Consider the following 26678-nt stretch of genomic DNA (forward strand, 5'->3'; position numbering starts at 1 on the left):
TCATTTATTTTTTGTTATTTTGGGATCAGAATGTTCATGTTCTCAACAATGCTCAAAGCATAGCATCTGCCCCTTAATTTTTTGTCTAGGTTTTGGAGACTTTTGTTTGTATGTCTTGATGACATCAGTGGCTTAATTTCTACAGCTTTTCATAACAAGAAACATGTTTAGTTCACTCTGATCTCATTTTAGGTCAGTTGTTTCCTCCGGATATGAATGAAGTCACCGTGAGTTTATCACGAATTTGTCTTTACATCACACTGTAGGATAAATTGCTTTGGGGAAACTTTTCTTGACTAAACTGATGCCATTCATAGCATTAATATTCTTAGTAAACTTGAAATATTTTTTGAATATTGTCTGCTCTTTTCTTTTCCCTTTTTGACAGAAATGTAATTATTGTTGCACAGGTATTAACCAGAAAGGTAAGAAATAGAACAGCATAACTGGCATATTTATAATTTGGAGCAGAAATAATAATGCTATGAATATTAATAATAGCATCTACATAGCAAATGCAAGTGAAGGAGAAAGAAGGTTTATGAGAGGATTCTGGCGGAGGTGTCATCCAAGTCAGATGTTAGCTTCTGATAGAGACATTCCACTCGGAGTGAGTGTCACTGGCACACTAGGGAGCACAGAGGAGTTGATATGATATTGTAATCGAGGTGGGTAGGAGGTACATAATGGTGAAAAGAAAGGTCCACATTATTTCTTTGGAGATCATAAAATGAGGTAGTTATGGAATTTATGCACATGAATCCAATGTTTGTTCAATTTAACTAGAGTAAAAGTTTAGGGACATAGTCTCTTCAAATAAATCACCCCCCCCCCCTATTTTGGAGGGTTTTTTTCAGTTCATCAGGGATTCTGTGTAAGGCCAAATTGACAAAGAACTAGTAGGCAGTCTTGAAGGTCATGTAATCTTCTCCTTGAGGCTCCAGTCCCCACGTCACATCTCACAGAGAGCCTCAGCATATTTTTGGTTTATAAGACCTCTTGTTTCATCTCTACGTATCAATCCTACTTCTTTCCCTGTGGTAACAAAGAAAGAGTCTTAATCTCTATAGTCTACTTCTCAACCTTGCTTTCCTTGTTCCCCAAATCATTATTCTTTCCTATTAATTCCACTCTCTTCCTGACACAGGACCTGTCTCTTTTGCTTTCAACTATTTTCTGATCTCTCCACTATAAAAATATTCAGTGACATCTTTACTCACCTTGACCCCATTTGCCATCCTGTCTGTCATATTTTCCTGTCAAATGAATCTATGGTAATTACTTCTGCTTTCTGGCTACTCATTTCCTTGCAGGGTAGAAATCTGTTGCCCCTTTTCTCTCCACCCGGAGCAGAGTGCTATGCTGTCTTAAATAGAAGGAGCTACATGAACTCACAGGAAGGGCAAATCCCCAGTCCTGAAGATGGGGGGAGGGGGGACAGAAATGGGACCTAATGGATGAGCAGGGGTTTGCAGATGATGAAGGGAATATGAGTTCCAGATATAGGAAACCATGTGGGCAGGTACTGAGAAGTGAGAGATTGTGGCACATTCAAGGAACAGGAAGTTCTATCTTGGAGAAAAGAGTGTGGGGTAGAGAGAGAAGATGAAGGATGTAGCAGAGGTTCAGTCACTCAGAATCATAGCATCAATGAGCTAGTACAAGTATTTGAGCAGGGCTGCTGTCACCAGATTGAGAAATGCTGTAGGATAAAGAATGCACTGGAAAAAGGACAAGAACAGATGAAGGGAGACCAGTTAGATTTTTCAGAAATCCAGGTCCAAGATGATGGCGGCCTGAATGAGGGTTGTGGCAAAGGAGATATTTAGGAGATAGACCAATAGAAGAAATGGGCATTTGTTTAATAACTGAATAAATATATAAATAACAGCTGGTATGTTTTAGGGACTGTTCCAGGTATTGGAGATAGAGCAGTGAAGAAAATTTGTAAAAACAAATCACTTCCCTTGGGAAGCTTGTGTTGTAGGGGCAATGAAGACAATAAGGAAGATGAATAAGCAAAATATCTAGTTTGCTCCATAATGCTCAATGCCGAGCAGGATAGCAGAGAAGAGGGAGAAATGGAATCTTGCAGGACATGGCTGTGTAGGCGTGGTTGCAGTTTTCCATATGGAGTGAGAAATTCTGGGAAGACCTGAGGAAAATGACTTAAAGGAAAGAGGGAGCTAGCCTTGTGAATATCTGGAGGACCAGTGTTGCTAGAATGAATTTAAAGAGGGTGAGGATTGTGTGATGGTTAGTTTTCCAGGTCAACATGGCTAGGCTATATTTCCCAATTACTCAGTCAAACATGAATCTAGGTGTTGCTGTAGATGTGGTTAGCATTTATAATCAGTGCTCATTAAATAAAAGAAAAGAACTCTTGATAATATGGATGGGTCTCATCCAATCGGTTGGAGGACTTGAAAGCAAAACTGAGCTTTCATTGTGCTGTAGACCGAATGTTCATGTCCCCTCCAAGGTTCATATTTGGACCAAATCCCCAGTGTAGTAGTGGGGCCTTTGAGAGGTGATTAGGTCATGAAGGTGGAGCCCTCATGAATGGAATTAGTGTTCTTATAAAAGAGACCCCAGAGACAACAGGCTGGCTGGCTGTGAACCAGGGGAATGAAACAGTCTTTCATTCACCAGATATCATATCTGCAGGTGGCTTGATCTTGGACTTCCAGCCTCCAGATCTGTGAGGAATAAATTTCTGTTGTGTATAAGGCATCCAGTTTTTAGTACACTGTTAAACAGCCTGAACTAAGATGTTCTGAATAAGAAGAAATTCTGCCTCAAGACTGCAGCATCAACTTCTAAGAGTTTCCTGTTCGCCAGTCTCCTCTAGATTTCAGACTTGCTAGCCTTCCACAATCACGTGACCAGTTCCTCAATTCCTTGAAATTATCTCTTTCATGTATTTGTGTATGGATATATGGATATATGGATGTATATAAAATCTACTGGTCTGTTTCTTTGGAGAACCCTGACAAATACAGGTAGTAGGATAGAGGGTAAGAAGACTGGATTGCATATCACATTGTAGGCCCTGGTAAGGACTTTAGCTTTAACTTTTAGATGACAGTGCTCCCTTTAGCAGCACATACACTAAAACTGGAACAATATGAGAAGATCAGCATGGCCCCTGTGCAGGAATGGCATGCAAATTCGCCAAGTGCTCCACATTAAAAAAGTTTTAGATGAGAAGCCAATGGAGAATTTTGAGCTGAAACAAGACATGATCATATATATATATATTTTATCCTCACCTGAGGACATTTTTGCATTTATCTTCAGACAGAGTGGGAGGGAGAGAGGGAGGAAGAGAGAGAGAAACATCCATGTAAGAGAGACTGGCTACCACCCACAGGACCCCAACCGGGGCCAGGGACGAACTGCATCTAAGGTGTGCCCTTAGTGGGAACCAAACCCGGGACTCTCTGGTCCACAACGATGCCACAACCACTGAGCCAAACCGGCCAGGGCTGATCTCATACTCAAAAGAATCATTCTGGCTGCTGTGTTGGGAACAGCACAAAGGGGAACAAGAGGTGATAGTGACTTAGATCGCAGTAGGGTGATAAGAGGTGATAGAATTCTGTAATATTTTCAAGACAGGGCAAATAGAGTTGTTTATATCATGGATGAGGGGAGACAGACGGATCAAGGATGACACCATGTTTTTTGAGCAATCGGAATAATGAGGTTTGGAGCAGTTTCGGGATAACATCAAAAGCTTAATTTTGGGAATATTACCTTAAAATGCTTGTTGGCCATATAGACAGAGATGTCAAGAAGGCATTTGGATATGTGTTCAATGTTCAGAGGAGAGATTCAGGCTGGAAATATAAATGTGGGAACAGTGACTGACATGGAATGTGCGTGGTAGGGATTAGAGGATTTTGGTGAGGTGAGGAATGAGGGTCAAGAGAAGGAGGGGGCAGGTATAGCCCCAGGTTTCTGTTAGAAGTGCCCTTCTCTGTTAGGGAACACAGATGGGATGGAGAGATGTTTGTTTTTGCACATGTTGATTATTTAACTGGAACTGGAGATAATCCAGCAGGTTATGTAATCTAATTTGATCCTTTAAAATTTTTTTTCTTTTATTGATTTTAGAGAGAGAGAAAGTGAGAAGGAGAGACAGAAACATTGATGAGAGAGAACATCAGTTGGCCACCTCCTGCATGCCCTCCACTGGGGATCAGGCCCACAACCTGGGCATGTGTCCTGACCAGGAATAGAACTGATGACCTCTTAGTGCATGGGCCAACGCTCAACCACTGAGCCACAGCCCCTGGACTAATTTGATCCTTTTATAGGTGAGGAAACTGAGGTTCCAGAACAGCTAGCTTGAATTAGATTGCCCTGTGATCTTTTCACAGTACTGGAGTACTGGTGGCTATAGAGAAGACTATAAAAACAAAAGGCACATCTCCCTGAGGTTGACCAGTTACCCCTAGAAAAAAAAATCAACAAAAACTTGAGTAGTCAGATTGACTTCAAGGTCAAGTGCGAATTCTTATCTATTTGGGGGAAGAATGTGATGTTCAGTGTGGATTAAGACTATCCCAACATTTTCAGGCTCTGCATTTTAATATCAGGAAATTATACAGCAGTGATATAAGGCCAGGCTGGACCTTTTTTTTTTATCCTCACCCGAGGACATTTTTTTGCATTTATCTTCAGATAGAGTGGGAGGGAGAGAGGGAGGAAGAGGGAGAGAGAGAAACAAAGACATAAGGGAGACACATTGACTGGCTGCCATACACACACACACACACACACACACACACTCGGGGCCGGGGACGAACTGCAACCAAGGTACATGCCCTTAGCAGGAACCGAACCCGGGTCTCTCTGGTCCACGGGCCGATGCTCTAACTGCTGAGCCAAACCAGCTAGGGCAGGGCTGGACCTTTTTCAAGTCCTAGCAGCCCCGTGGCAGAGCTCCACGGTGACAGAAGGGCTCAGAGAAAGGCTTTATGGTGTGTCATTGGAAGGCCGGTTCCTTGCCAGTCAGGATTTCTGTGTCCCTGGTACAGAGAGCGCCATCTGTCATCAAGGACCACAAAGACCACAACAGTTGACATGAGGCATCTTCCTCATTTACTCCAAAACAATGTAAATCTCTGATTTTGGTGTGGCTTTCAGAAGTAGCCCAATGGCTGTTAACCTGTTGAGAAGTGGGTTCAAAGATAACGCTAACTTCATTCAAATGAAAATTAGATGTTTGCAAACTGTAGCGTCACAGCAGTAATTGCCTGACACTGGTCTTTTAAGTGCTAAGAACTGAATTCAGAACCCCTGCAGTACTCATTCCACCATCCACCTTCCAGCAGAGTAGGGCTCCAGCCTCAAACGTTCCCGAGTTTCTCCTGCTGTGTTCACAGCTGTTTCAAGTCCACAATGCCCACTGCACAGGACTGCGGGGGCTTACATGGCAAACTGTTCCTAGCATGTGGTTAATATTAAAAAGACAACAACAACCCGATTACCATTCTGTCAGCTTAATATCCAAGAAGCAGTACTTAACCATAATGGTTAAGGTCAATGTTCAACCAAGCGTTTATTTCAGACAAGTGTGTTAAAAGCCAAAACACGTTTATTATGAAAAGAGGAAAGTTATCAGTGCACTTTGAACCTCAGTTATCTCACGAAAGCGTCACTATCGGCTTTCCCCTAGCCTTTCTCCTCACGGTTCACTTGGCAAACTGGAACAGGTATAACTCAATTAAAAGAATAATCAATGCACTATTTCAAAATGAGCTAGAAGCTGACCGTGCAGACTTCTGGTGTCCTTGTAGATGCAATACCGCGCGTGTAGCAGAGAAATGAAGTCCAGGACTCAGCGCAATGATGGTTTGGAAAGCAGGCGTTTTTACTGAGATGTGTCTTTACACCAATTAAATGTTGAATACAGCCCAACAGTAACTGTATTTTGATTCTCTACAGAAGGTAGTTGATGGAAAGGAAGAAGAAATTTACTGTAGGAATGATACCTTCTGAAGTTTTTTGTACGGTGTAGAACCTATAGTATAACCTTCCTTAAACAGGTGGTCACCCTGGCCTTGGACTCTGCAGTGGCTTCGGTGGGATTACGTCACTTGTTCGGTAAGTCTAGCGTTTAGGCTAGCACCTGACGCGTGTTGAATAAATACTAATTCCTGCTTATAAAATGGATCAAAGTCTTTTACCATGAAGTGTCTGAACCTAAATGTGGTTCATTCGCGACATTTCACAAGGGTCAGCCATTCGGATTTGTGTTTTCTGAGTATGAACTTTCTGATATGAAGACCAAAGTTCTTTATTTCGTATGTACGTTCTTTGCGTGTCTAACGCAGTCTTGAAATTATTTTTCTTGCATAGAAATCCAACAAACCTGTTTATTTTTTTCAATTTATAGGTCTGAACTTGTATTACCATTTCACTGAGTTTCACTCCCATCTGAGAAATTTCCAGACATGAAAAAAAAAAAATAAGAGAAAAGAACCAGACCTTTGTGTACATAATTTATTTTCCTTTCATTTGAAGGTTAAGCCATGTTCTGTTCAAAACAACAAGATGGAAACAACACAAGTTTAAGTACGATCCATTCATTATTGTTGCCACTCAGGTACATTCTCACAATTTTCTGCTTTAAATCCCAATGGTTTATTTTTGCAACATGTGTCCACCTCCAGTTTCCTTGTGCTGAAATGTGTGGCCCTGAAAGTAAAGTCTCTCGCAGGAAACAGTGGTAAAGTGCAGGATGAAATGTTTGAACATTTCTTACATCGCATGAAATTCATTATGAAATGCTACTGGGTATAGTCCTTCAGTTTATTTCGAGAACTTAAAGTTTCTATTTTATGTACATTAGAAAAAGGAAACGTGAATTATATAAAATGTAAGTGCAATTAAAAATAAAAATATATCTTAAACATTTATAGTACAAATTCTGCAAAGCGTTTAGATGAGCCACGGGATCTTAGAAATTATTATAAAACTGCTTTTATTCTTTTTCTCCATTTCCCATGAGGCCCCTGCTCAGGTATTTCTCTCTGTATCTTATGAAATTAGCTTCCAGCTATAGAAGAGGGATAACATAGGAGGACTGCCAGAGCCTCACCAGGTGATATGGAAGAAAAATAAAAAAGATAAGAAAGGCAGAAGTCCAACCATTAAAATCCTGATTAATATTAAATGAAATAAATTGAAACCTTGTAAATCGATTAAAAAACAACCACAAGCACTTATTGCCCTTTAATTTTATATCCAATAACTGCATCAAACTTAACGTTGATCTTTTGCTTTAAAATTCCCATGAAACGCTCAGGAAGCATCCTAAAAGAAAGACACATGAACATAATTAGGAAATTAATATCAAGTGCATTTTTTAGATATCTTCTCTTAAAATACTTATGTTTCTCATGAATCATCATGTCCATGTTCATTTTAAACAGGACTAACAAATTTTTTTTTGTAATCCTCACTCGAGGACATTTTTGCATTTATATTCAGATAGAGCGGGAGGGAGACATGGAGGAAGAGAGAGAGAGCGCGAAACATCGATGTGAGAGAAACACATAGACTGGCTGCCACCCACACGACCCCAACCAGGACCGGGGACAAACTGCAACCGAGGTACGTGCCCTTAGTGGGAACCAAACCCGGGTCTCTCTGGTCCGCAGGCCGACATTCTAACCGCTGAGCCAAACCGGCCAGGGCAGGATTAAGAATTTTAACACATAAGTCACTTGTATATGTTCTTTCCAATTAAATCCACTTCCTTTTCCAAAGGAAAAAGGTTTAATTCTTTAGGGGAGAAGTGACTTGAGAGTTGTATCTCTCTGGCCCCGGTCACACTCCAGACCAATTAAATCAGAATCTTGGGGAGTAGGTCTCAAGCACCAGCATTTTTAAAACTCCAGGTGAATTCCAATGTGCATCAAAGTTGAGAGCTACTACCCTGGCCGGTGGCTCAGCAGTTAGTGTTGCCTGGTGGATCAAAGGGTTGAGGGTTCAATTCGTGGTCAAGGGCACGTATGTGTGTTGCAGGTTCAATCCCTGGCCCCAAGGCGCATGTGGGAGGCTACCAATGGATGTGTTTATCTCACATGGATGTTTCTCTCTCTTTTTCTCTTGCTCTCTCTCCCTCCCACCCTGTCTAAAAACCAATGGGAAAAAACATCCTCCAGTGAGAGGGCGAAAAATTATCCCCTCCCCCCAAAAAAGTTGAGAACTACTGCTCTAAAGAAATGCTTCTAAATCTAAATATGCTGCATACAAATCACCCAGGAAGCTTATTAAAATGCAAATTCTGATTCAGGCGATCAGGAGATTCTGTATTTCTAACAAACTCCGAGGTGATGCTGATGCTGCTGGCTGGGGATCACATCTGAAATAGCAAGGCTGAGGGATCTCTAAAATTATTTAGCAATTCCTATTGCTTCAGTATGATTTTGCACAAAATAAGAGCTCAGTGATTATCTGCTATATATTTAAATGAATACATAAACTTAACTATGGTCTCCTCCAATATCACTGTCCTATGATTCTATTATGTACTAATGTTTAAAAACTGTCCCTCCACCCTGGCCGGTTTGGCTCAGCAGTAGAGTGTTGGTCCTCGAACCAATGAGTCTTGGATTCGATTCTGATCAAGGTCACATGCCTCGGTTGCGGTTCTCCCTGGCCCTGGTCAGGGTCGTGCAGGAGGCAACCGGTCGATGTGTCCCTCCCATGTCGATGTTTCTCTCTCTCTCCCTTTCTCTCTCTCTCTCTCCCTCCCACTCTATCTGAAGAGAAACAGAAAAATATCCTCAGGTGAGGACTAAAAAAAAAAACAACAAGCCCTGGCCAGTTTGGCTCAGCGGTTAGAGCGTTGGCCTGTGGTCCAGAGAGACCTGGGTTCTGTACCTGCTAAGGGCACGTACCTCGGTTGCAGTTTATCCCCGGCCCTGGTTGGTCGTGTGGGAGGCAGCCACTCGATGTGTCCCTTTCATGTGGATGTTTCTCTCTCTCTCTCTCTCTCTCTCTCTCTCTCTCTCTCTCTCTCCCTCTCCCTCTCCCTCTCCCTCCCACTCTATCTGAACAAAAAATGGAAAAATGTCCTCAGGTGAAGATAAAAAACAAAAATAAAAAATAACTGTCCTTCAACTTCATTCACTTATAAGACAAGACTTCCAAAAATATAAACCTTTCTTTCTTTCTTTTTTTATTCCTTACCCGAGAATATTTTTCTATTTATCAGTAGATACAGTGGAAGGGAGGGAAAGTGAGAGAGACAGAGAGAAACATCGATGTGATAAAGCCACATCGACTGGTTGCCTCCCACATGACCCAACTAGGGCTGGGGATGAACCGCAACTGAGGTACATGCCCTTGGCTGGAATCGAACCCGAGACTCACTGGTCCACGGGCCAATACTCTAACCGTTGAGCCAAACTGGCCAGGGCCACAAACTTCTTTCTTAAAAAAAAACAACTTAAAAACTTGTGAAAATTATTCATTTACCCAATTGCTAAACTAATCTTGCTTCGATCACTAATGAATATAGTTTGAAAATTGATGGATTCTTCAAACCTATTATTTTTGTTAACTTAATTCCATTTCATTCTACTTCACAAAAATTTGGTATTAAATCTGAGTAAAGCAGGTAGGCTGAATATTCACAATGCTGGCAAACATAACTGTTGCTTACCTTTCCACCACTGTTAAAACGCTTATAGAAGATGGAACAAAAATCATTTTCTGGTCAGTCAGGATCCCCTTCATCAGCTTGCTTACCACTTCCTCAGGCTCCAGGGTGGGTCCCAAACTGAAACCAGAAGCAGTCTTCAGAAACAAATCATTTCACTGAGGCTTCCCCTTTAGGTGAGTGCTAAACAAACAGGTTAAATTACCACAGGAACCGGAGCATCTACCCACCATAGGTGCTCAAACATGGCAGCTGCTGTGTGCTGGTAATAACACACATTTATGTGGTGCTTATCATGTACTGCCCACCGTGCCACGCATTTTACACAGATTCTCGCCTTGAAGTTTTACAACACCCTATGAAGGACAGACGATAGTCCCCATTATGCAAATGAGAAGTATAAAAGTAATTAAGACTCAAAAATAATTTAGCTAGCCCTGGCCGGTTTGGCTCAGTGGTTAGAGTGTCGGCCTGCAGTCCTGAGAGACCCAGGTTCAGTTCCCGCTAAGGGCATGTACGTCGGTTGCAGTTTGTCTCGGCCCTGGTTGGGTCGTGTGGGTGGCAGCCACTCGATGTGTCCCTTTCACGTCGATGTTTCTCTCTCTCTCTCTCTCTCTCTCCCACCCACTCTATCTGAACAAAAAAAAAAAGGAAAAATGTCCTCGGATAAGGATAAAAAATATATATATTTAGCTAGATTAAGACTGATATATTCACTTTTAAATATTTAGAAGCTTTGGGAAAGATGTCAGATACCATTATACAAGTGTTATTATATACTAAGACATTTTAGTGAACAATTTCTAAAGTGTCAGAGGAATTAAAATGCAGAAACATGTCTGGCTCCTTGATCTCTACATAGAACCCTAATATGACTCTGATGATCTAACTTCACCACTTTATTAGGTCTTCATTTAATTTTCAGTGCTGTGGCCCGGCTGCTTTGGCTCAGCAGTTAGAGCGTCGGCCCGTGGACCGGAGAGTCCCGGGTTCGGTTCCCGCTAAGGGCACGTCGTACCTCGGTTACGGTTTGTCCCAGCCCTGGATGGGGTCGTGTGGGTGGCAACAACTCGATGTGTCTCTCTCACATCGATGTTTCTCTCTCTCTCTTCCTCCCTCTTTCTCTCCCGCTTTATCTGAAGATACACGCAAAAATGTCCTCTGGTGAGGATAAAAATATAAAAAAATAAAATAATTTTCAGCGTTGTAACTTAGTTCCATGTTACATGCAGAGTGGAGTAGAGAAGATAACAGGACTTATTAAATATGAGAGGATAACCCTGGCCAGTTTGGCTCAGCGGTTAAAGTGTCAGCCTGTGGTCCAGAGAGACCCGGGTTCGGTTCCCGCTGAGGGCACATACCTTGGTTGCAGTTTGTCCCCGGCCCTGGTTGGGTCGTGTGGGTGGCAACCACTCCATGTGTCCCTTTCACATCAATGTTTCTCCCTCTCTCTCTCTCTCTCCCCCTCCCACTCTATCTGAACAAAATATGGAAAGGTGTCCTCGAGTGAGGATTAAAAAATAGTAACAATAATAATAAATATGAAAAGATAATTGTCAGCCTTTCTAATAAACAAAGATATATTAATATAACACAAAAATACCATTCTTTCCTATCATATTGACAAAAATTAAAAGTGTGCTAATATTCAAAGCTGAAAAAGTGAGGAGAATAGGAAATTTATATCCTGCTGGTAGGAGGATAAATTAGAACAATCCTTCTGAAGGGTAATCTAATAAATCTAATAAGTAAGAGTAAATAAGTTTCTACTCCTTGTTCCAGCAATTCTGTTTCAAAAAACCAATTAAAACAAAATGGTTGGAAAAGTGAGCAAAGATACACACACATATTAAAAATATAGACATAAAACACATATATGTAGATGTATACATGCACACACAAACAAGGATACACATTTATTACAACAATAAAAGATTAGAGATCTAAATGTCATTTCACAGAGAAGACGTTCACCCAGATTACTGGACTAAGATTAAAAAGAATAAGGTAAGAGAGCTCTTTATATATCAACACAGAAAGCTAACAGCAGCAAATTGGTTTGTGTTCGTGTGTGTGTGCATATTTTTTAAAACATATTTTTATTGATTTTTAGAGCGAGAGACTGAAAATTGATGTGAGAAACATCAATTGGCTGCTTCCTGTACACCCCCTACTGGGAATCAATCCTAAAATCTGGGCACGTGCCCTGACCAGGAATTGAACCACGACCTCTCAGTCCATGGGACGATGCTCAATCCACTGAGCCACACTGGCTGGGCAAAAATTTATTTTATTTTTCAATTACAGTTTAAAGTCAATATTATTTTGCACTAGTTTCAGGTATACAGCACAGTGGTTAGACAATCATATACTTTACAAAGTATTCCCCCGATATTTCCAGTACCCACCTGGTACCGTACATAGTTGCTATAATATTATTGACTACATTCTTTCTGTTGTATTTTACATCCATGACTATTTTGTAACTACCAATTTGTACTTCTTAATCCCTTCACATTTTCACCCAGTTTTGTTTGTTTATATTGTTCACATAAAAGTAAAAACCAGCCCTGGCCGGTTTGGCTCAGCAGTTAGAGCGTCGGCCCATGGACTGGAGAGTCCCAGGTTCGGTTCCTGCTAAGGGCATGTACCTCGGTTGCAGTTTGTCCCCAGCCCCGGTTAGGGTCATGTGGGTGGCAACCACTCGATGTGTCTCTCTCACATCCATGTTTCTCTCTCTCTCTCCTCCCCCCCTCTCCCTCCCGTTCTATCTGAAGATAAATGCAAAAATGTCCTTGGATGAGGATTAAAAAAAAAAAAAAGTGAAAATAGTATGATATTTATCTTTCTCTGTCTGACTTAAATCACTTAGCATAATACCCTGTAGGTCTATCCATGCTGTTACAAATTACAAATGGTATGATTTCATTCTTTTTTATGGCTAAGTAATATGCCATTGTATATATGTACCACTGCTTTTTTTTATCCACCTGTCTATTGATGGGTACTTGGGTTGCTTCTATATCTTGGCTACTGTAAATAACAGCATATTGTTAAGTTAAAAGGGAAGCTTACAGAATAGTATGTTTCCACGTACCAGAAAAAGAAATGCATTAAATTAAGAGGTGTAGCCTCTTAAATTGGGAAGCTATAACTGGAAATCTAATTTTTCAATAAAGTGGTTATCTCTGGAAGAGCAACATCTTTGAAGAGGCTTTTCTCTATATTATTTAAATTGTTTATAACCATACACATTATCAGAAATAGAATAAAGGTATTTCTAACAAAACATTTAATATGCATTTTTAAAATTATGATTCTCAGGTCAGGAAAACACTTCGATAAAATTTTGTTAAAAAAATAAAGGTAGGAATAGTAGGGCATTTGGAATCTAGGATCTAGGGAGAAATTCAGTCTGCCCCTTCGGGACTATGTGACCTTGGGCAATTTTCTTAACTCCTCCAAGTTCCCATTTGTCCATAATATGGCCATAGTAATACTTATCTTGCAGAACTGTTAAAAGGATTAGGTCAGGAGGTAGGTAATCTATAGCCTGGGGCCAAATCTAGATTAGAGGTAATTTATGTAAGGTATTTAGACCTAGTAAGTTATCTGGTATTTAGTAAATCTTCAATAAATGCTTTTAATAAAAATGATTTCTTGATATCCAAGTTTATTTAACAAAAAGAATTCTTAGCAGTCAAAAATTACTCAGAACATGCCCTGGCCAGTGTGGCTCGGTTATTTGAGCGTAGTCCCATGCATCAAAAGGTCGTAGGTTTGATTCCCAGTGGGGGGCCTACAGGAGGCAGCTGATTGATGTTTCTCTCTCTCCCCCTCCCTTCCTCTCTCTCTAAAATCAATAAAAACACGTTTTTTAAAAAGTTAATCAGAACGCCCTGGCCGGTTTGGCTCAGCGGTTGGAGCGTTGGCCTGCGGTACAGAGAGGCCCGGGTTCAGTCCCCGCTAAGTTGCAGTTTGTCCCCGGCCCTGGTTGGTCGTGCGGGTGGCAGCCACTCGATGTGTCCCTTCACATCGATGTTTCTCTCTCTCTCTCTCTCCCTCCCGCTCTATCTGAAAAAAAAATGGAAAAATGTCCTCGGGTGAGGATAAAAAAAAAAAAAGTTAATCAGAACACCTGATGACACTTAATTCCAATAAACTCACATTATGCTGTGTTATAAACTTCATAGTAAACTAGTTTCTTTACAGCATGTTAAGTGTGTAAATATAAGAACCAATAAACTCTACCTTTGATCTGCTTTAAAAGAGAATTTAAGTAATATTAGTAAGACATAAATTAGCCCAGCTGGTGTGGCCCAGTGGTTGAGCATTGACCCATGCACCAAGAGGTCGCCGGTTGGAATCCCAGTAGGGGACGAGCAGGAGGCAGCCGATAGATGTTTCTATTTCTCCCTCTTCCTTCCTCTTTCTATAAAAATCAATAAAAACATTTTTTTTAAATTTATTTATATTTTATCCTCACTAAAGGACATTTTTCCATTTTTTGTTCAGATAGAGAGGGAGAGAGAGGAAGAGAGAGAGAGAGAGAGAAACATCAACGTGAAAGGTACACATCAAGTGGCTGCCACCCACACGGCCCAGGACAAACTGCAACTGAGGTACGTGCCCTTAGTGGGAACCACACCCGGTTCTCTCTGGACTGCACGCCGACGTTCTAACTGCTGAGCCAAACCAGCCAGGGCAAAATAGTTTTTTTTTAAAAGACACAAATTGTTTTGAATCAGTCGAATAGAGGTTGGTTCACTTTTCTTCTTTCAGAACAGTTGTCCTCTGTGTAAAATGGAAAAAAGTTTGGTCTGAATCTCAGTTCTGCCACTTGTAGGCAAGTTGCTTGGTCTCTCTAAGCAAAACATTGTGTGAGGCTTAAGAAAATTACAGATTTTATTTAGTGTCCCAAGTATAAACGAGTAAGATCTGTCTGTCCTCAAATTAGAAGAACTAAGTTTCTAGATTAAAACCAACTTCACCTTTGGCATCCACGCTGGTATCAGCTTATCTTCGAAGGGGGTCATGTGGCAGGACCAGGCCCAGACCTTTCTGTACCCAGGTCCTTTTCCAGGGACTAGCCTAGAATACAGTCAGCTTCTACTTGCACTGCCCCTACAGCAGGCGTCCCCGTTATTTTCCATTGTAATAGCAGAGCTTTGCCCCTGCCCCTGAAGGTTAGGTTTGTGCAGCCTTGTCCTGGGGGCAAGGGTAAAAATTCAGTTACAATAAAAAAATATATGCTGTCTGTTTTTAACTGCTGAAAGACGATCTAAGTAAAAAAACTTGACTCAAATATATTATTTCAGTATCTAAATTCTGAAAATAGGAGAAAAAATGGCAGCGGAGTGAATGGAAGCTACACAGACCATCGCCCAGGACCAAACTGGATTTACAAATAAAGACAAATCATCAGCCCTGGCCGGTTTGGCTCAGCGGTTGGAGCGTCGGCCTGCGGTACAGAGAGACCCGGGTTCGGTTCCCGCTAAGGGCATGTACCTCGGTTGCAGTTTGTCCCCGGCCCTGGTTGGTTGTGCGGGTGGCAGCCCCTCGATGCATCCCTTCATGTCGATGTTTCTCTCTCTCTCCCTCCCGCTCTATCTGAACAAAAAATGGAAAAATGTCCTCGGGTAAGGATTAACAAAAACAAAAGACAAATCATCAGAAAGGGGCAACCAAAAGGCAGCTTGGAGGACCACATAACCAGGGACACTGACTCAATCCTGGTAGGCTTGCAAGGACGCGACAGGGGGCTGGGAGCCCACGGTCCGCAGCAGCCTGGGTAGGGACCAGCGGCCGCCTCGGCTGGGTCCTGCGCCCTCGGCTGGGTCCTGTGCCCTCGGCTGGGTCCTGTGACCTCGGCTGGGTGCTATGCCCGGGGCTGGGTGCTATGCCCGGGGCTGGGAGCTGCACCCTCGGCCGCCCTTAGCTGAGAGCAACGACCTTAGGTTAAAGTCCCAGGCGACTCCACGGCGCAGAGTCCGGACAGAGGCTAAATTGGCAGCAGCCACTCACCTTGGGCTCCGGCAGAGGGAGTGCAGACTGGACTGGAACTGTGTGGGGACACTCGGGGTTTGGAGGGTGCTCAGAGCTTTTGCTGAGTGTAGCCATGCAGGACTGTGGTCATCTTACTCCTTCCCAGGGCCCTGGAGAGAGGCAGCGGCACTCCCTCGGAGATTCAACCCCACCCTGTGGCCATTGAAATGCTAATTGATGCCCATTAACAACCAGAATCTGCCCCACCCTCAGGAAATCCTCTTACATTGGGCACCTGAGGGAGTTTTTCAGGCAACTCAGAAACCAAGGTTCTTCAGATGACCACTACTAATAGCCTCCAGACAAAAAAGCTAGAGGATAACTACCATTCTCTGGGCTACCAACTCTAACCAGGAAAGTTAACACTTGACAGTGGTGTTTAAAGTGGGTCCTCCCTGCCTCATCCAAACTCAGGAGGGGGAGCCATAAACAGCAGAACACCAACAACCACAGGGAAAATTTGGCAGGCTCCAAAGCCCACTGTGATAGCCAAAATGGTGAAAAACAGAAACAAAAGCCAAATGAAAGAACAAGAGATCTCTACCGAAGATGAGATAAATGAGGTGCAGTTAAGCAAGTTAACAGAACTAGAATTCAGAGCCATGATCTTCAGGAAACTCAATAGCATGTGTAAAGATATGAGCACCATAAGTAAAGACATAGAAATGTTGAAAATCTACCAGATGGAAATTAAATACCACCAAGAAGAAATGAAGAATGACATATCAGAAATAAAAAACACATTGGAAAGTCTAAATAGCAGAGTAGAAGAAGCTGAGGACCGGATCAGTGAATTAGAAGATAGGGTAGAAAAATAATCAACCAATCAGAAAACCAAAAGAAAAAAATAATTAAAAAAATGGAAAACAGCTTAAGAGAACTGTGGGACAACTGAAAATGTAATAACATTCGTATCATAGGAGTCCCTGAAGAAGAAGAAAATGAGCAAGGGTTAGAGAATATATTTGAAGAAACAATGACAGAAAACTTCCCTAATTTGGTGAAGGAAGAAGGTATTCAAGTTCAAGAAGCACAGAGAGCCCCAAGTAAGAACCCAAACAAGCCCACACCAAGACACATAGGAATCAAAGTGCCAAAAATTGAAGACAAGGAGAGAATCCAAAAAGCAGCAAGAGAGAAGCAACAGGTTACCTACAAAGGAAACCACATAAGGCTCTCAGCTGACTTCTCAACAGAAACACTAGAGGCCAGAACGGAATGGCATGAGGTAATCAAGGTCATGAAAAACAAAAATCTCAATCCAAGACTACTCTACCCAGCACGGCTATCATTCAAAATAGAAGGACAAATAAAGAGCTTCTCAGACAAAAAAAGGCTAAGGGAATACATTAGCACCAAACCAGCACTGCAAGAAATGCTAAAAGGACTGCTGCAATTAGTAGAAGAAATAGAAAGAAAAATATAACCAAACTAAACAAAAATGGCAATAAATAACTACATATCAATAATCACCTTAAATGTAAATGGACTGAATGCTCCCATAAAAAGACACAGAGTAGCTGAGTGGATAAGAAAGCATGACTCATATATATGTTGTTTACAAGAGACCCACCTCACAACAAAAGACTCACAGAGGTTGAAAGTGAAGGGATGGAAAAAAATCTTCCAAGCAAACGGAAAGGAAAAAAAAACTGGGGTAGCAATACTCATATCTGATAAAATAGATTTCAAAATGAAGGCCATAACTAGAGACAAAGAAGGCCACTACATAATGTTGAAAGGATCTATCCAACAGGAAGATATAACCTTGATAAACATATATGTACCCAATATAGGAGCACCAAAATATATCAAAAATCTTCTGAAGAACTTCAAAGGAGAAATCAATAGGAATACAATCATAGCAAGGGACTTCAACACCCCGCTGACATCACTGGATAGATCCTCTAGACAAAAAATTAGCAAGGAAACACAGACTCTAAATGAAGCACTAGACCAAATGGACTTAATAGATATCTACAGAGAATTACACCCCAAAACTGCAGAATACACATTCTTCTCAAGTGCACATGGGACATTCTCAAAGATAGACCACATGTGAGGGCACAAACTAAGTCTCTACAAGTTCAAAAAGACTGAAATCATATCAAGCATCTTCTCAGACCACAATGGCATGAAACTAGAAATCAATTGCAACAAAAACATACAAAGACATTTGAACACATGGAAGCTAAATAGCATGTTATTAAACAATGAATGGGTTACCGAGGAGATCAAGGAAGAAATTAAAAACTTCCTGGAAACCAATGAAAATGAACACACAACAACACAAAATCTATGGGATCCAGCAAAAGCAGTTCTCAGAGGAAAGTTCATAGCCCTACAGGCCTACCTCAAAAAACGAGAAAAATCTCTAATAGACTATCTAACCTCACAACTTAAAAAACTAGAGAGCAAACAAAAAGAAAACCCCAGAGCAAGTAGAAGGAAGGAAATAGTAAAGATCAGAGCAGAAATAAACGACATAGAGTCCAAAAAAACAATTCAAAGGATCAATGAAACAAAGAGCTGGTTTTTCAAAAAGATTAACAAGATTGATGGACCCTTAGCTAGACTCACCAAGAAACAAAGAGAGAGAACCCAAATACACAAAATCAGAAATGAAAAAGGAGAAGTAACAACTGACACCACAGAAATATAAAGGATTGTTAACAACTACTATGAACAATTATATGGCAACAAGTTCGACAATCTAAGCGAAATGGACAAATTTCTAGAAACACAGTCTCCAAAAACTGGGCCAAGAAGAGATAGAAAACTTGAACAGACCAATAACAACTAAGGAAATTGAAGATGTAATCTTCAAGACAATCTTGGCAAACAAAAGCCCAGGCCCAGATGGCTTCACAAGGGAGTTTTACCGAACATTCAAAGAAGAATTAACACCCATTCTCCTTAAACTATTTCAAAAAATAAAAGAAGAAGGAAGACTTCCAAACTCGTTTTATGAGGCCAGCATAATTCTAATTCCAAAACCAGAAAAAGACACTACAAAGAAAGAAAACTACAAGCCAATATCCCTGATAAACATAGACGCCAAAATCCTGAACAAAATACTAGCAAATCGGATCCAGCAATACACCAAAAAAAATTATCCACCATGACTAAGTGGTATTCATCCCAGGGATGCAAGGTTGGTATAATATTCACAAATCAATAAACGTGATACACCACATAAATAAAATGAAGAATAAAAACCACATGATCATATCAATAGATGCCGAAAAAACATTCGACAAAATCCAGCATCCATTTCTGATAAAAACGCTCAGCAATGTGGGAATAGAGGGATCATATCTCAACATAATAAAGGCCATATATGAAAGACCTACAGCCAACATCATACTCAATGGGCAAAAACTAAAAGCATTTTCCTTAAGAACAGGAAAAAGGCAAGGATGCCCACTTTCGCAACTCTTATTTAACACAGTATTGGAAGTCTTAGCCACAGCAATCAGACAGGAATAAAAAATAAAAGGGGCCGGTTTGGCTCAGAGGTTGGAGCATTGGCCTGAGGTCTGGAGAGACCCGGGTTCGGTTCCCGCTAAGGGCATGTACCTCGGTTGCGGTTTATCCCCAGCCCTGGTTGGGTCGTGCGGGTGGCAACCACTCGATGTGTCCCTTTCACGTCGATGTTTCTCTCTCTCTCTCCCCCTCCCACTCTATCTGAATAAAATATCAAAAAATGTCCTCGGGTGAAGATAAAAAATAAATAAATAAATAAATAAAAATAAAAGGGATCCAAATTGGAAAGGAGGAAGTGAAACCGTCATTATTTGCAGATGACATGATACTATACGTAGAAAACCCCAAAGACTCCATCAAAAATGTACTAGACTTAATAAATGAATTTGGAAAAGTAGCAGGATACAAAATTAACGTCAAGAAATCGACGGCATTCTTATACACCAATGATGAACTCACAGAAAGAGAAACTAAGAAAACAATCCCATTTACAATTGTGGCAAAAAAATTAAAATACTTAGGAATAAACTTAACCAAAGAAATAAAGGACCTATTCACCGAAAAGTACAGGTCATTGAAAAAACAAATAGAGGAAGTTATAAAAAAGTGGAAGCACATGCCCTGTTCATGGATGAGAAGAATTAACATCATTAAAATGTCCATATTACCCAAAGCAATCTATAGATTCAATGCAATCCCCATCAAAATACCAACGGCATACTTCACAGAATTAGAACAAGTACTTCAAAACTTCATATGGAACCAGAAAAGACCTCGAATAGCCACAGCAATCTTGAAAAAAAAGAACAAAGTTGGAGGGATCACATTACCAGATTTCAGGTTATACTCCAAAGCCACTGTAATCAAAACAGCCTGGTACTGGCACAAGAACAAGCATATAGACCAGTGGAACAGAACAGAGAACCCAGAAATGAACCCAAAGCAACATGCTCAGTTAATATTTGACAAAGGTGGCGTGGAGTAAAGACAGCCTCTTTAATAAATGGTGTTGGGAAAATTGGACAGCTACATGCAAAAAAATGAAACTAGACCATCAACTTACACCCTACACAAGAATAATCTCAAAATGGATAAAAGACTTAAATGTGACTCATGAATCCATAAACATCCTAGAAGAAACTGTAGGCAACAAAATTTCAGACATTATACGCAGCAGAATTTTCACTGATACATCACCTAAGGCAATAGAAACAAAGGAGAAAATGAACATATGGGACTACATCAAACTCAAAAGCTTCTGCACAGCGGAAGGTACAATCATCAAAACAGAAAGGCTACCACTGTATGGGAGAGCATAATTGCCAATGATATATCAGATAAGGGGTTAATTTCCAATACATATAGAGTGCTCATACAACTCCACAAATGGAAGACAAAGAACCCAATTAAAAAATGGGCAGAGGAACTAAATAGACACCTCTCCAAACAGGACATACAAATGGCTAAGAGACATATGAAGAAATGTTCAACATCACTAATCATCAGAGAGATGCAAATTAAAACAACAATGAGGTACCACCTCACACCTGTCAGAATGGCTGCCATCAACAAATCATCAAACAACAAGTGTTGGCGAGGGTGTGGAGAAAAGGGGACTCTAGTACACTGCTGGTGGGAATGCAGACTAGTGCAGCCACTATGGAAAACAGTATGGTGTTACCTCAAAAATTAAAAATTGAACTGCCATTTGACCCAGTGATCCTGCTTCTAGGAATATACCCGAAGAAGCCTGAAACACCAATCAGAAAGAATATATGTACCCCCATGTTTGTAGCAGCACTATTTACAATAGCTAAGATCTGGAAACAGCCCAAGTGTCCATCAGTAGACGAATGAATAAAAAAGCAGTGGTACATATACACAATGGAGTACTACGCAGCTGTAAGAAGGAAAGATCTCTTTTCCTTTGAGACTACATGGAGGGACCTGGAAAGTATCATCCTAAGTGAAACAAGCCAAACAGAGAAAGACAAGTATCATATGATCTCACTTATTTGTGGAATATAATGAACATAACAGTCTGAGGAATGGGGTAGTCCCAGAGACGTGAAGTGGGGTACAGACTGACAATCCCCAGAAGAGGGGGTGCCAGAGGAGAGATAAAGCACAGAACTTATATGCATGTGTGCATGAAAATAGACATGAACAACAAAGCTGGGGACAGGGCAGGGAGGGAGGGGGAGGGGGGAATAAGTGGGGGGAAGGAGAAACATTTGTAACAAAATTTAATTAATAAAAAATAAAATAAAATAAATTCTGAAAATAATGGAGGAAATTGGCAAATTCTGTCCTTGGGTATGGTACCTCTTCCTTTGACACCTCTTATCAGTTTTAGTGAATTCTTTAAATTAATTAATTAACTAATTAGGTAGTTAGTTTTTATTGAGACATAACTGACATATCACATTGTGTGAGTTTAAGGTGTACAATGTGTTGATTTGCAACACTATGATAACCACCGTAGTGTGAGCTAACATCTCTATCACTTCACATAATTATCTTTATTATGCGTATGTGCGGTGGTGAACTGGGCTATTTTATTTTATTATTTATTTATTTATTTATCCTTACCCGAACACATTTTTCCAGTTTTTATTCAGATAGAGTGGGAGGGAGGAAGAGGGAGAAACATCGACGTGAAAGGGACACATCGAGTGGCTGCCACCCACACGACCCAACCAGGGCCGGGGACAAACTGCAACCGAGGTACATGCCCTTAGCAGGAACCGAATCCGGGTCTCTCTGGACCACAGGCCGATGCTCTAACCGCTGAGCCAAACCAGCCAGGGCCTTCTCAGCAACTTTGAAGTTTTTAATACAGTATTGTCTATAAACATAATGCTAAGGGAAGTTAGCAGTTTACTTACTGTTTTCAAAACCCCATGTGTAATATATACCAGTTATACAAAATTTAGACATTTAATCTGTACATAGAGAGATGTCTAGAAGGATGTTCATCAAAATGTTAAGAGTGGTTTCCACTGGATAGAGGGTTTTGAGAAATTTTAAAAAGAAATATGTACTTTTCTATGTGTTATAGAATTAAAAAAAAAAAAGTATATCATGTTTATGAAGACATTAAAACTATTCCCAAAGAGAGGAAACATTAAAATTAACCTCAGAGCAGATTCTTACAATTTTATTTTTTAACCAAGGGAAGACTGTGATAAGATACTCAATTTGGAAGATAATCTCTAGATTACTATATTGGAAAGTGTTTTTCACATTGTGTTCCTGATTTATCTCCATCAGAACAAACTATAATGCTTGTTAAACATACACAGTTCCAAGTCCCCATCCCAACTACTAACTCCCCTACCCCAACCAAACACAATAAAAATTAACATCTCTGGTGGTGGGTCCCCTACATGGTTCCCCAGCACTCCTGGTGAACTGTATATACACTTAAGTCTAAGAACCACTGCTTAGGGGAAGAATAAAAGGCAGGATTAGGAGGTTCGCCTGTGTCATTCATATGTACATTTATATACATTCTCTCTCTCTCTCTGTCTCTACACTTGTTTTCCCACAATCTTCAGAAGCTGAAACTGAGATGAGCTAAAGGCATTGAATATCAGGTGTTTTAAGGATTAATATACTTAAGCAAACTCACAGAATGGCTCATATTCATGCAATCACCAACCCCTTTATCTCCATTTCTGTTTCAATTTACCTGGTACTTGGGTTTTTGATGAAGCCAGTGTTTATAAAGTTAGGGCAGAGACATGATGTTTTGACTCCGGTTCTTCCCAAGGCTGCCAGTTCTTCAGTCAGAGCTCTGTGAAACCCAACAGCAGCAAACTTGCTGGAACTGAAAACACACAGAGAAAGGTCACAAAATAACTCAAGAAAGTTGCTTCATCTATTGAACTCCGATGACCGTTTGCCTTAGTTATGTGTGGTCCTTGCCAAGAAGCGTGGGCAGCACCGGGCTCTCAAAGCCCAACCCAGAACTACTGAATCAGAACCTGCACCCGAGAAGATCCTCAGGTAACGAGAAGATCCTTGGGTAACGTTAGAGGCACATTCAAGTCGAAGAGGCACTGACGGAACATTTACTGCATCCCAGCATCATTCATCTGAGTGACAGCTGAATAGGTTTCAATGTCTTGTTAGGGAAATTGGCAGGGTGTTTGTTTCGTTGTTGCTGTTTCCATAAAATTTAATGACACTGAAGACTGCTCGTTATTTACTTTAATATGTTCACGGAATTCACTGGAAACTCCTGCATAAGGCCTGTTCTTCTTTAAGGTCTCAGCTTGACTTCCTCAAAGAGGCCTTTTCTAACCCCTGGTCTAAATTGTTTCCCCATTATATAGTAATCTTTGGTTTTACATGACAGCACATTTGCAAAGAGAAGGAAAATAAATCCTATTTTAAGTGGACATTACACTTCCAGTTGGTGTTTAAAAAACAACTTTATTGAGCTATACATGCACCTACCACATAACTGACCCATTTAAAGTGTACTATTAAGTGATGTTTAGAATATAACATTAATATTTTTAAATTATGTGAACATACATATAACAAAATTTAACCATTTGAAGTGTGCAATTGAGTGGCATTACCAGATAGATTATTCTATAAATCTGTATGGATTAGCCATTCTACAAAGTAGCAATAAATTCTTATCAATTAACCTGTGCTTTGGAAAATATAAAGCTGTGGAAAGGAAAGTTCTCTTTCTTCTTTAAAAACTTTTTTTTAATTTTATTTTTTATTGATTTTAGAGAAGGGAGAGAGAGAAACAATGGTGTAAGAGAGAAACATCGATCGGTTGCCACCCACAAGCCCACTGACCAGGGATCGAATCAGCAACCTGGGTATGTGCCCTGACTGGGAATCGAAGCCGCCACCTTTTGGTGTATAGGATGACCCTCCAACAACTGAGCCATATTGGCCGGGCAGCTTTTTTTTTTAAGCTTAGACATACATATATTGAAGGCTTAAAAAGAAAGATTGCTAGATTCAATTATATAAAATGTAAATCTTCTGTACCTTGAAAAATAAACAAAACTAATTATGCATAAGATTACTACATGCCAGACAGTGTTCTCAGTTATTCAGATGCATTATTTCATTTAATCCTCATAACTCCATGAAATATACTATAATGATCCCCATTTACCAAAAAAGGAAACTGAGGCACAGAGGGGTTTATAGAACTTGCCCAAAGACACAAACAGAATGGTAGAATCAGGCTTTAAATCTGGGCAATAAACCAGCCTCTATTGGCTCCCAACCAAGTTAAGAGGTAAATAAACTGGTAAAGCATTTGCAACATGTAAGACAAGGTTAAGAGTTAATATATGGCAACTTTCATAAATGAATGAGACAATTTTCTAATGGATAAATGGCTAAAGAACATTAGCAGAAAATGCACAAAACACCAATAGATATATGCATATTAAAATATTTCATTTTAGGAGCAATTAATATAAATTACAAAGTAAAACAAGAGAGAATTTTTTGCCTAGCAGTAATGGCAAGGATATGAGAACATTTTTATTTGAGTTGGTTTTCAACATACAGAATATTTTTTATTTTATATAATTGTACTAGCAACCTTTTCTTTTCAAGCCTTAAAAAGAAAAACTGAGAGAGAACTTTCCGAAGCTTTCTATTTTCTAAAACAGCCTTTTTTTGGAAGGCAATTTGGCAAAAGGTATCAAATTCATTAAAATATGCCACGCTCTTAAATCCAGTTGCAGATTCGTTCCCTGGCCCTGGTAGGGGGGCATGTGTGGAGGCAACCAATCCATGTGTCTCTCTCACATTGATGTTTCTCTCTCTCTCTCCTGCTCCCTCTCCCCACTTCCCCTTTCTCCCTCTCACTGTCTCTAAAAATCAATGGAAAAACTGTCCTTTGGGGGAAGATTAAAAAAAAAAAGATGTACCACATATATACTTATTAACACGTAAAATGTTCACTTTAAATGAAAAAAAAAAGCAAAATTACGTAAGTAGAATTTGTTTCAATGCATGACTATAAATCTTCATTTAAATTGTCCTAAAAATTATAACAAATGCTTACCAAGGTTATTTCTGCATGGTGTGATTATCAATAAGTTTTCTTTTCTTTTACTAAAGTGTATCTTCTGATTGTTCTTAAGTGAACCAAAAATGCAGTAATATATTTAAACTCAGATTTAATGATCTTGAGTGTGTTAAGAAAAATTTATATTTTTGAACTTCCGAGTGAATCTGATTTAAGACATATATATATAAAAGCTAAAAGTAAGTGGGGTTTTTCTCCTGCACTTTGTAACAGTATATCAAGTTTCTTATTCTTAATAATCTGAATTAATATTTCTTATTCCGAATTATTCTTTTAAATAACGTTTCATTACAAGCTAATGATCAGGACTCAATTTTGCCATGTCTTCCCATAACGCTAACTTTCATGCTTATAAATTGGCTATTTGCACTGACAAGCTATATTAGCCATAGTCTTGTGGCACTAACTTGTTTTCTTTTTAAAATCAAGATACTTTTGGACAAAACACTTAGCAAGCAGAGAAAGAACAGAAACAAAAGATTAATCTCTCTCACCAAGAATTCAGTTCTTTCATCTTGCATTTTTCACATTAATCACTAAAACTGTTCAACTATAAATGCAAAAGAAATTGACATTTTTTTCTAATATAGGTGATTAGAGCTGTAATAGATGCTTTTGCTAAGGCTGCAGCAACTCAGGACAATGATAGCTGAGGGCTGGATTACAGGGACCTAATTCTAGGTCCCCTCTTATTTTTTTCTAACAAATAGGAGCCAGAACATATATGATTAATTCCATTAGGGCAAAGCATTTTGGAAGATAAAATGAGAGGTACTCTCCTGCTATTGAATACTTGCAGGATTCCAGACTCTATGCTAAGTGCATTACATTATATAATTTAAATTTTACAGCATCCTGATGAGTTAGTTAGTTGCTATTGTTAGCATTATGTTGTGGAGGAGGAAAATCATGCACAGAGAAGTTGAGTAACTTGCCAAAGGTCACATAAACTTAGTAAGTGATTAAGATTCAGAACATCATTATTCATAGTGATAATCTCCTGTAAGCAACTCAAATGTTCTTTAGCATTGCTATCATAACAAATTATTTAGTCACATGATGCAATACTATATGGGCATGAAAATGATTAAATGACAAGTTACCAACAACAATATAGATAAATCATACAAATGTAGTATGATTCCATGTATATAAAGATCAAAAATAGGCAAAATTAATCAATGGTATTGCAAGTCAATTGAGGAGTTACCTTGGGAAGGAAAGAGGGATTGGAGATTGGGAAGAGCTCTAAAAGGAGTTTCTGGGGTCCTGTAAAGTTCTGTTCTTGACCTGCATGGTGGTTAAATAGATGTGTCCCCTTTGCAGAAACTCACTGAGCTGTACACTCATGATTTCTGCATTTTTATAAATGTATGTTACACT

General features: G+C 39.9%; 1 protein-coding gene and 1 non-coding gene across 2 annotated transcripts in view; one reads left to right on the forward strand and one right to left on the reverse strand.

The window, feature by feature from the left end:
• The first annotated feature begins 3087 nt into the window (after nucleotides 1-3087).
• On the forward strand, nucleotides 3088-3193 carry LOC118621759. The gene has a single exon (XR_004957783.1). It is a non-coding gene; the product is annotated as a U6 spliceosomal RNA (small nuclear RNA).
• A 3306-nt stretch (nucleotides 3194-6499) lies between these two features.
• LOC118619103 (estradiol 17-beta-dehydrogenase 11) overlaps nucleotides 6500-26678 on the reverse strand; it is a 33901-nt gene continuing 13722 nt past the window's right edge. Inside the window, exons 5-7 of the mRNA XM_036245803.1 lie at nucleotides 22908-23045; nucleotides 9686-9802; nucleotides 6500-7326 (exon numbers count right to left, since the gene is read on the reverse strand). Of these exons, the coding sequence (XP_036101696.1) occupies nucleotides 7236-7326; nucleotides 9686-9802; nucleotides 22908-23045 (346 nt within the window). The 3' untranslated portion in view covers nucleotides 6500-7235. The remainder of the gene's footprint in view (nucleotides 7327-9685; nucleotides 9803-22907; nucleotides 23046-26678) is intronic.

The sequence above is a fragment of the Molossus molossus genome, unplaced genomic scaffold (genome assembly GCF_014108415.1).
Source record: "Molossus molossus isolate mMolMol1 unplaced genomic scaffold, mMolMol1.p scaffold_m16_p_1, whole genome shotgun sequence".
In the NCBI taxonomy this organism is placed as follows: Eukaryota; Metazoa; Chordata; class Mammalia; order Chiroptera; family Molossidae; genus Molossus; species Molossus molossus.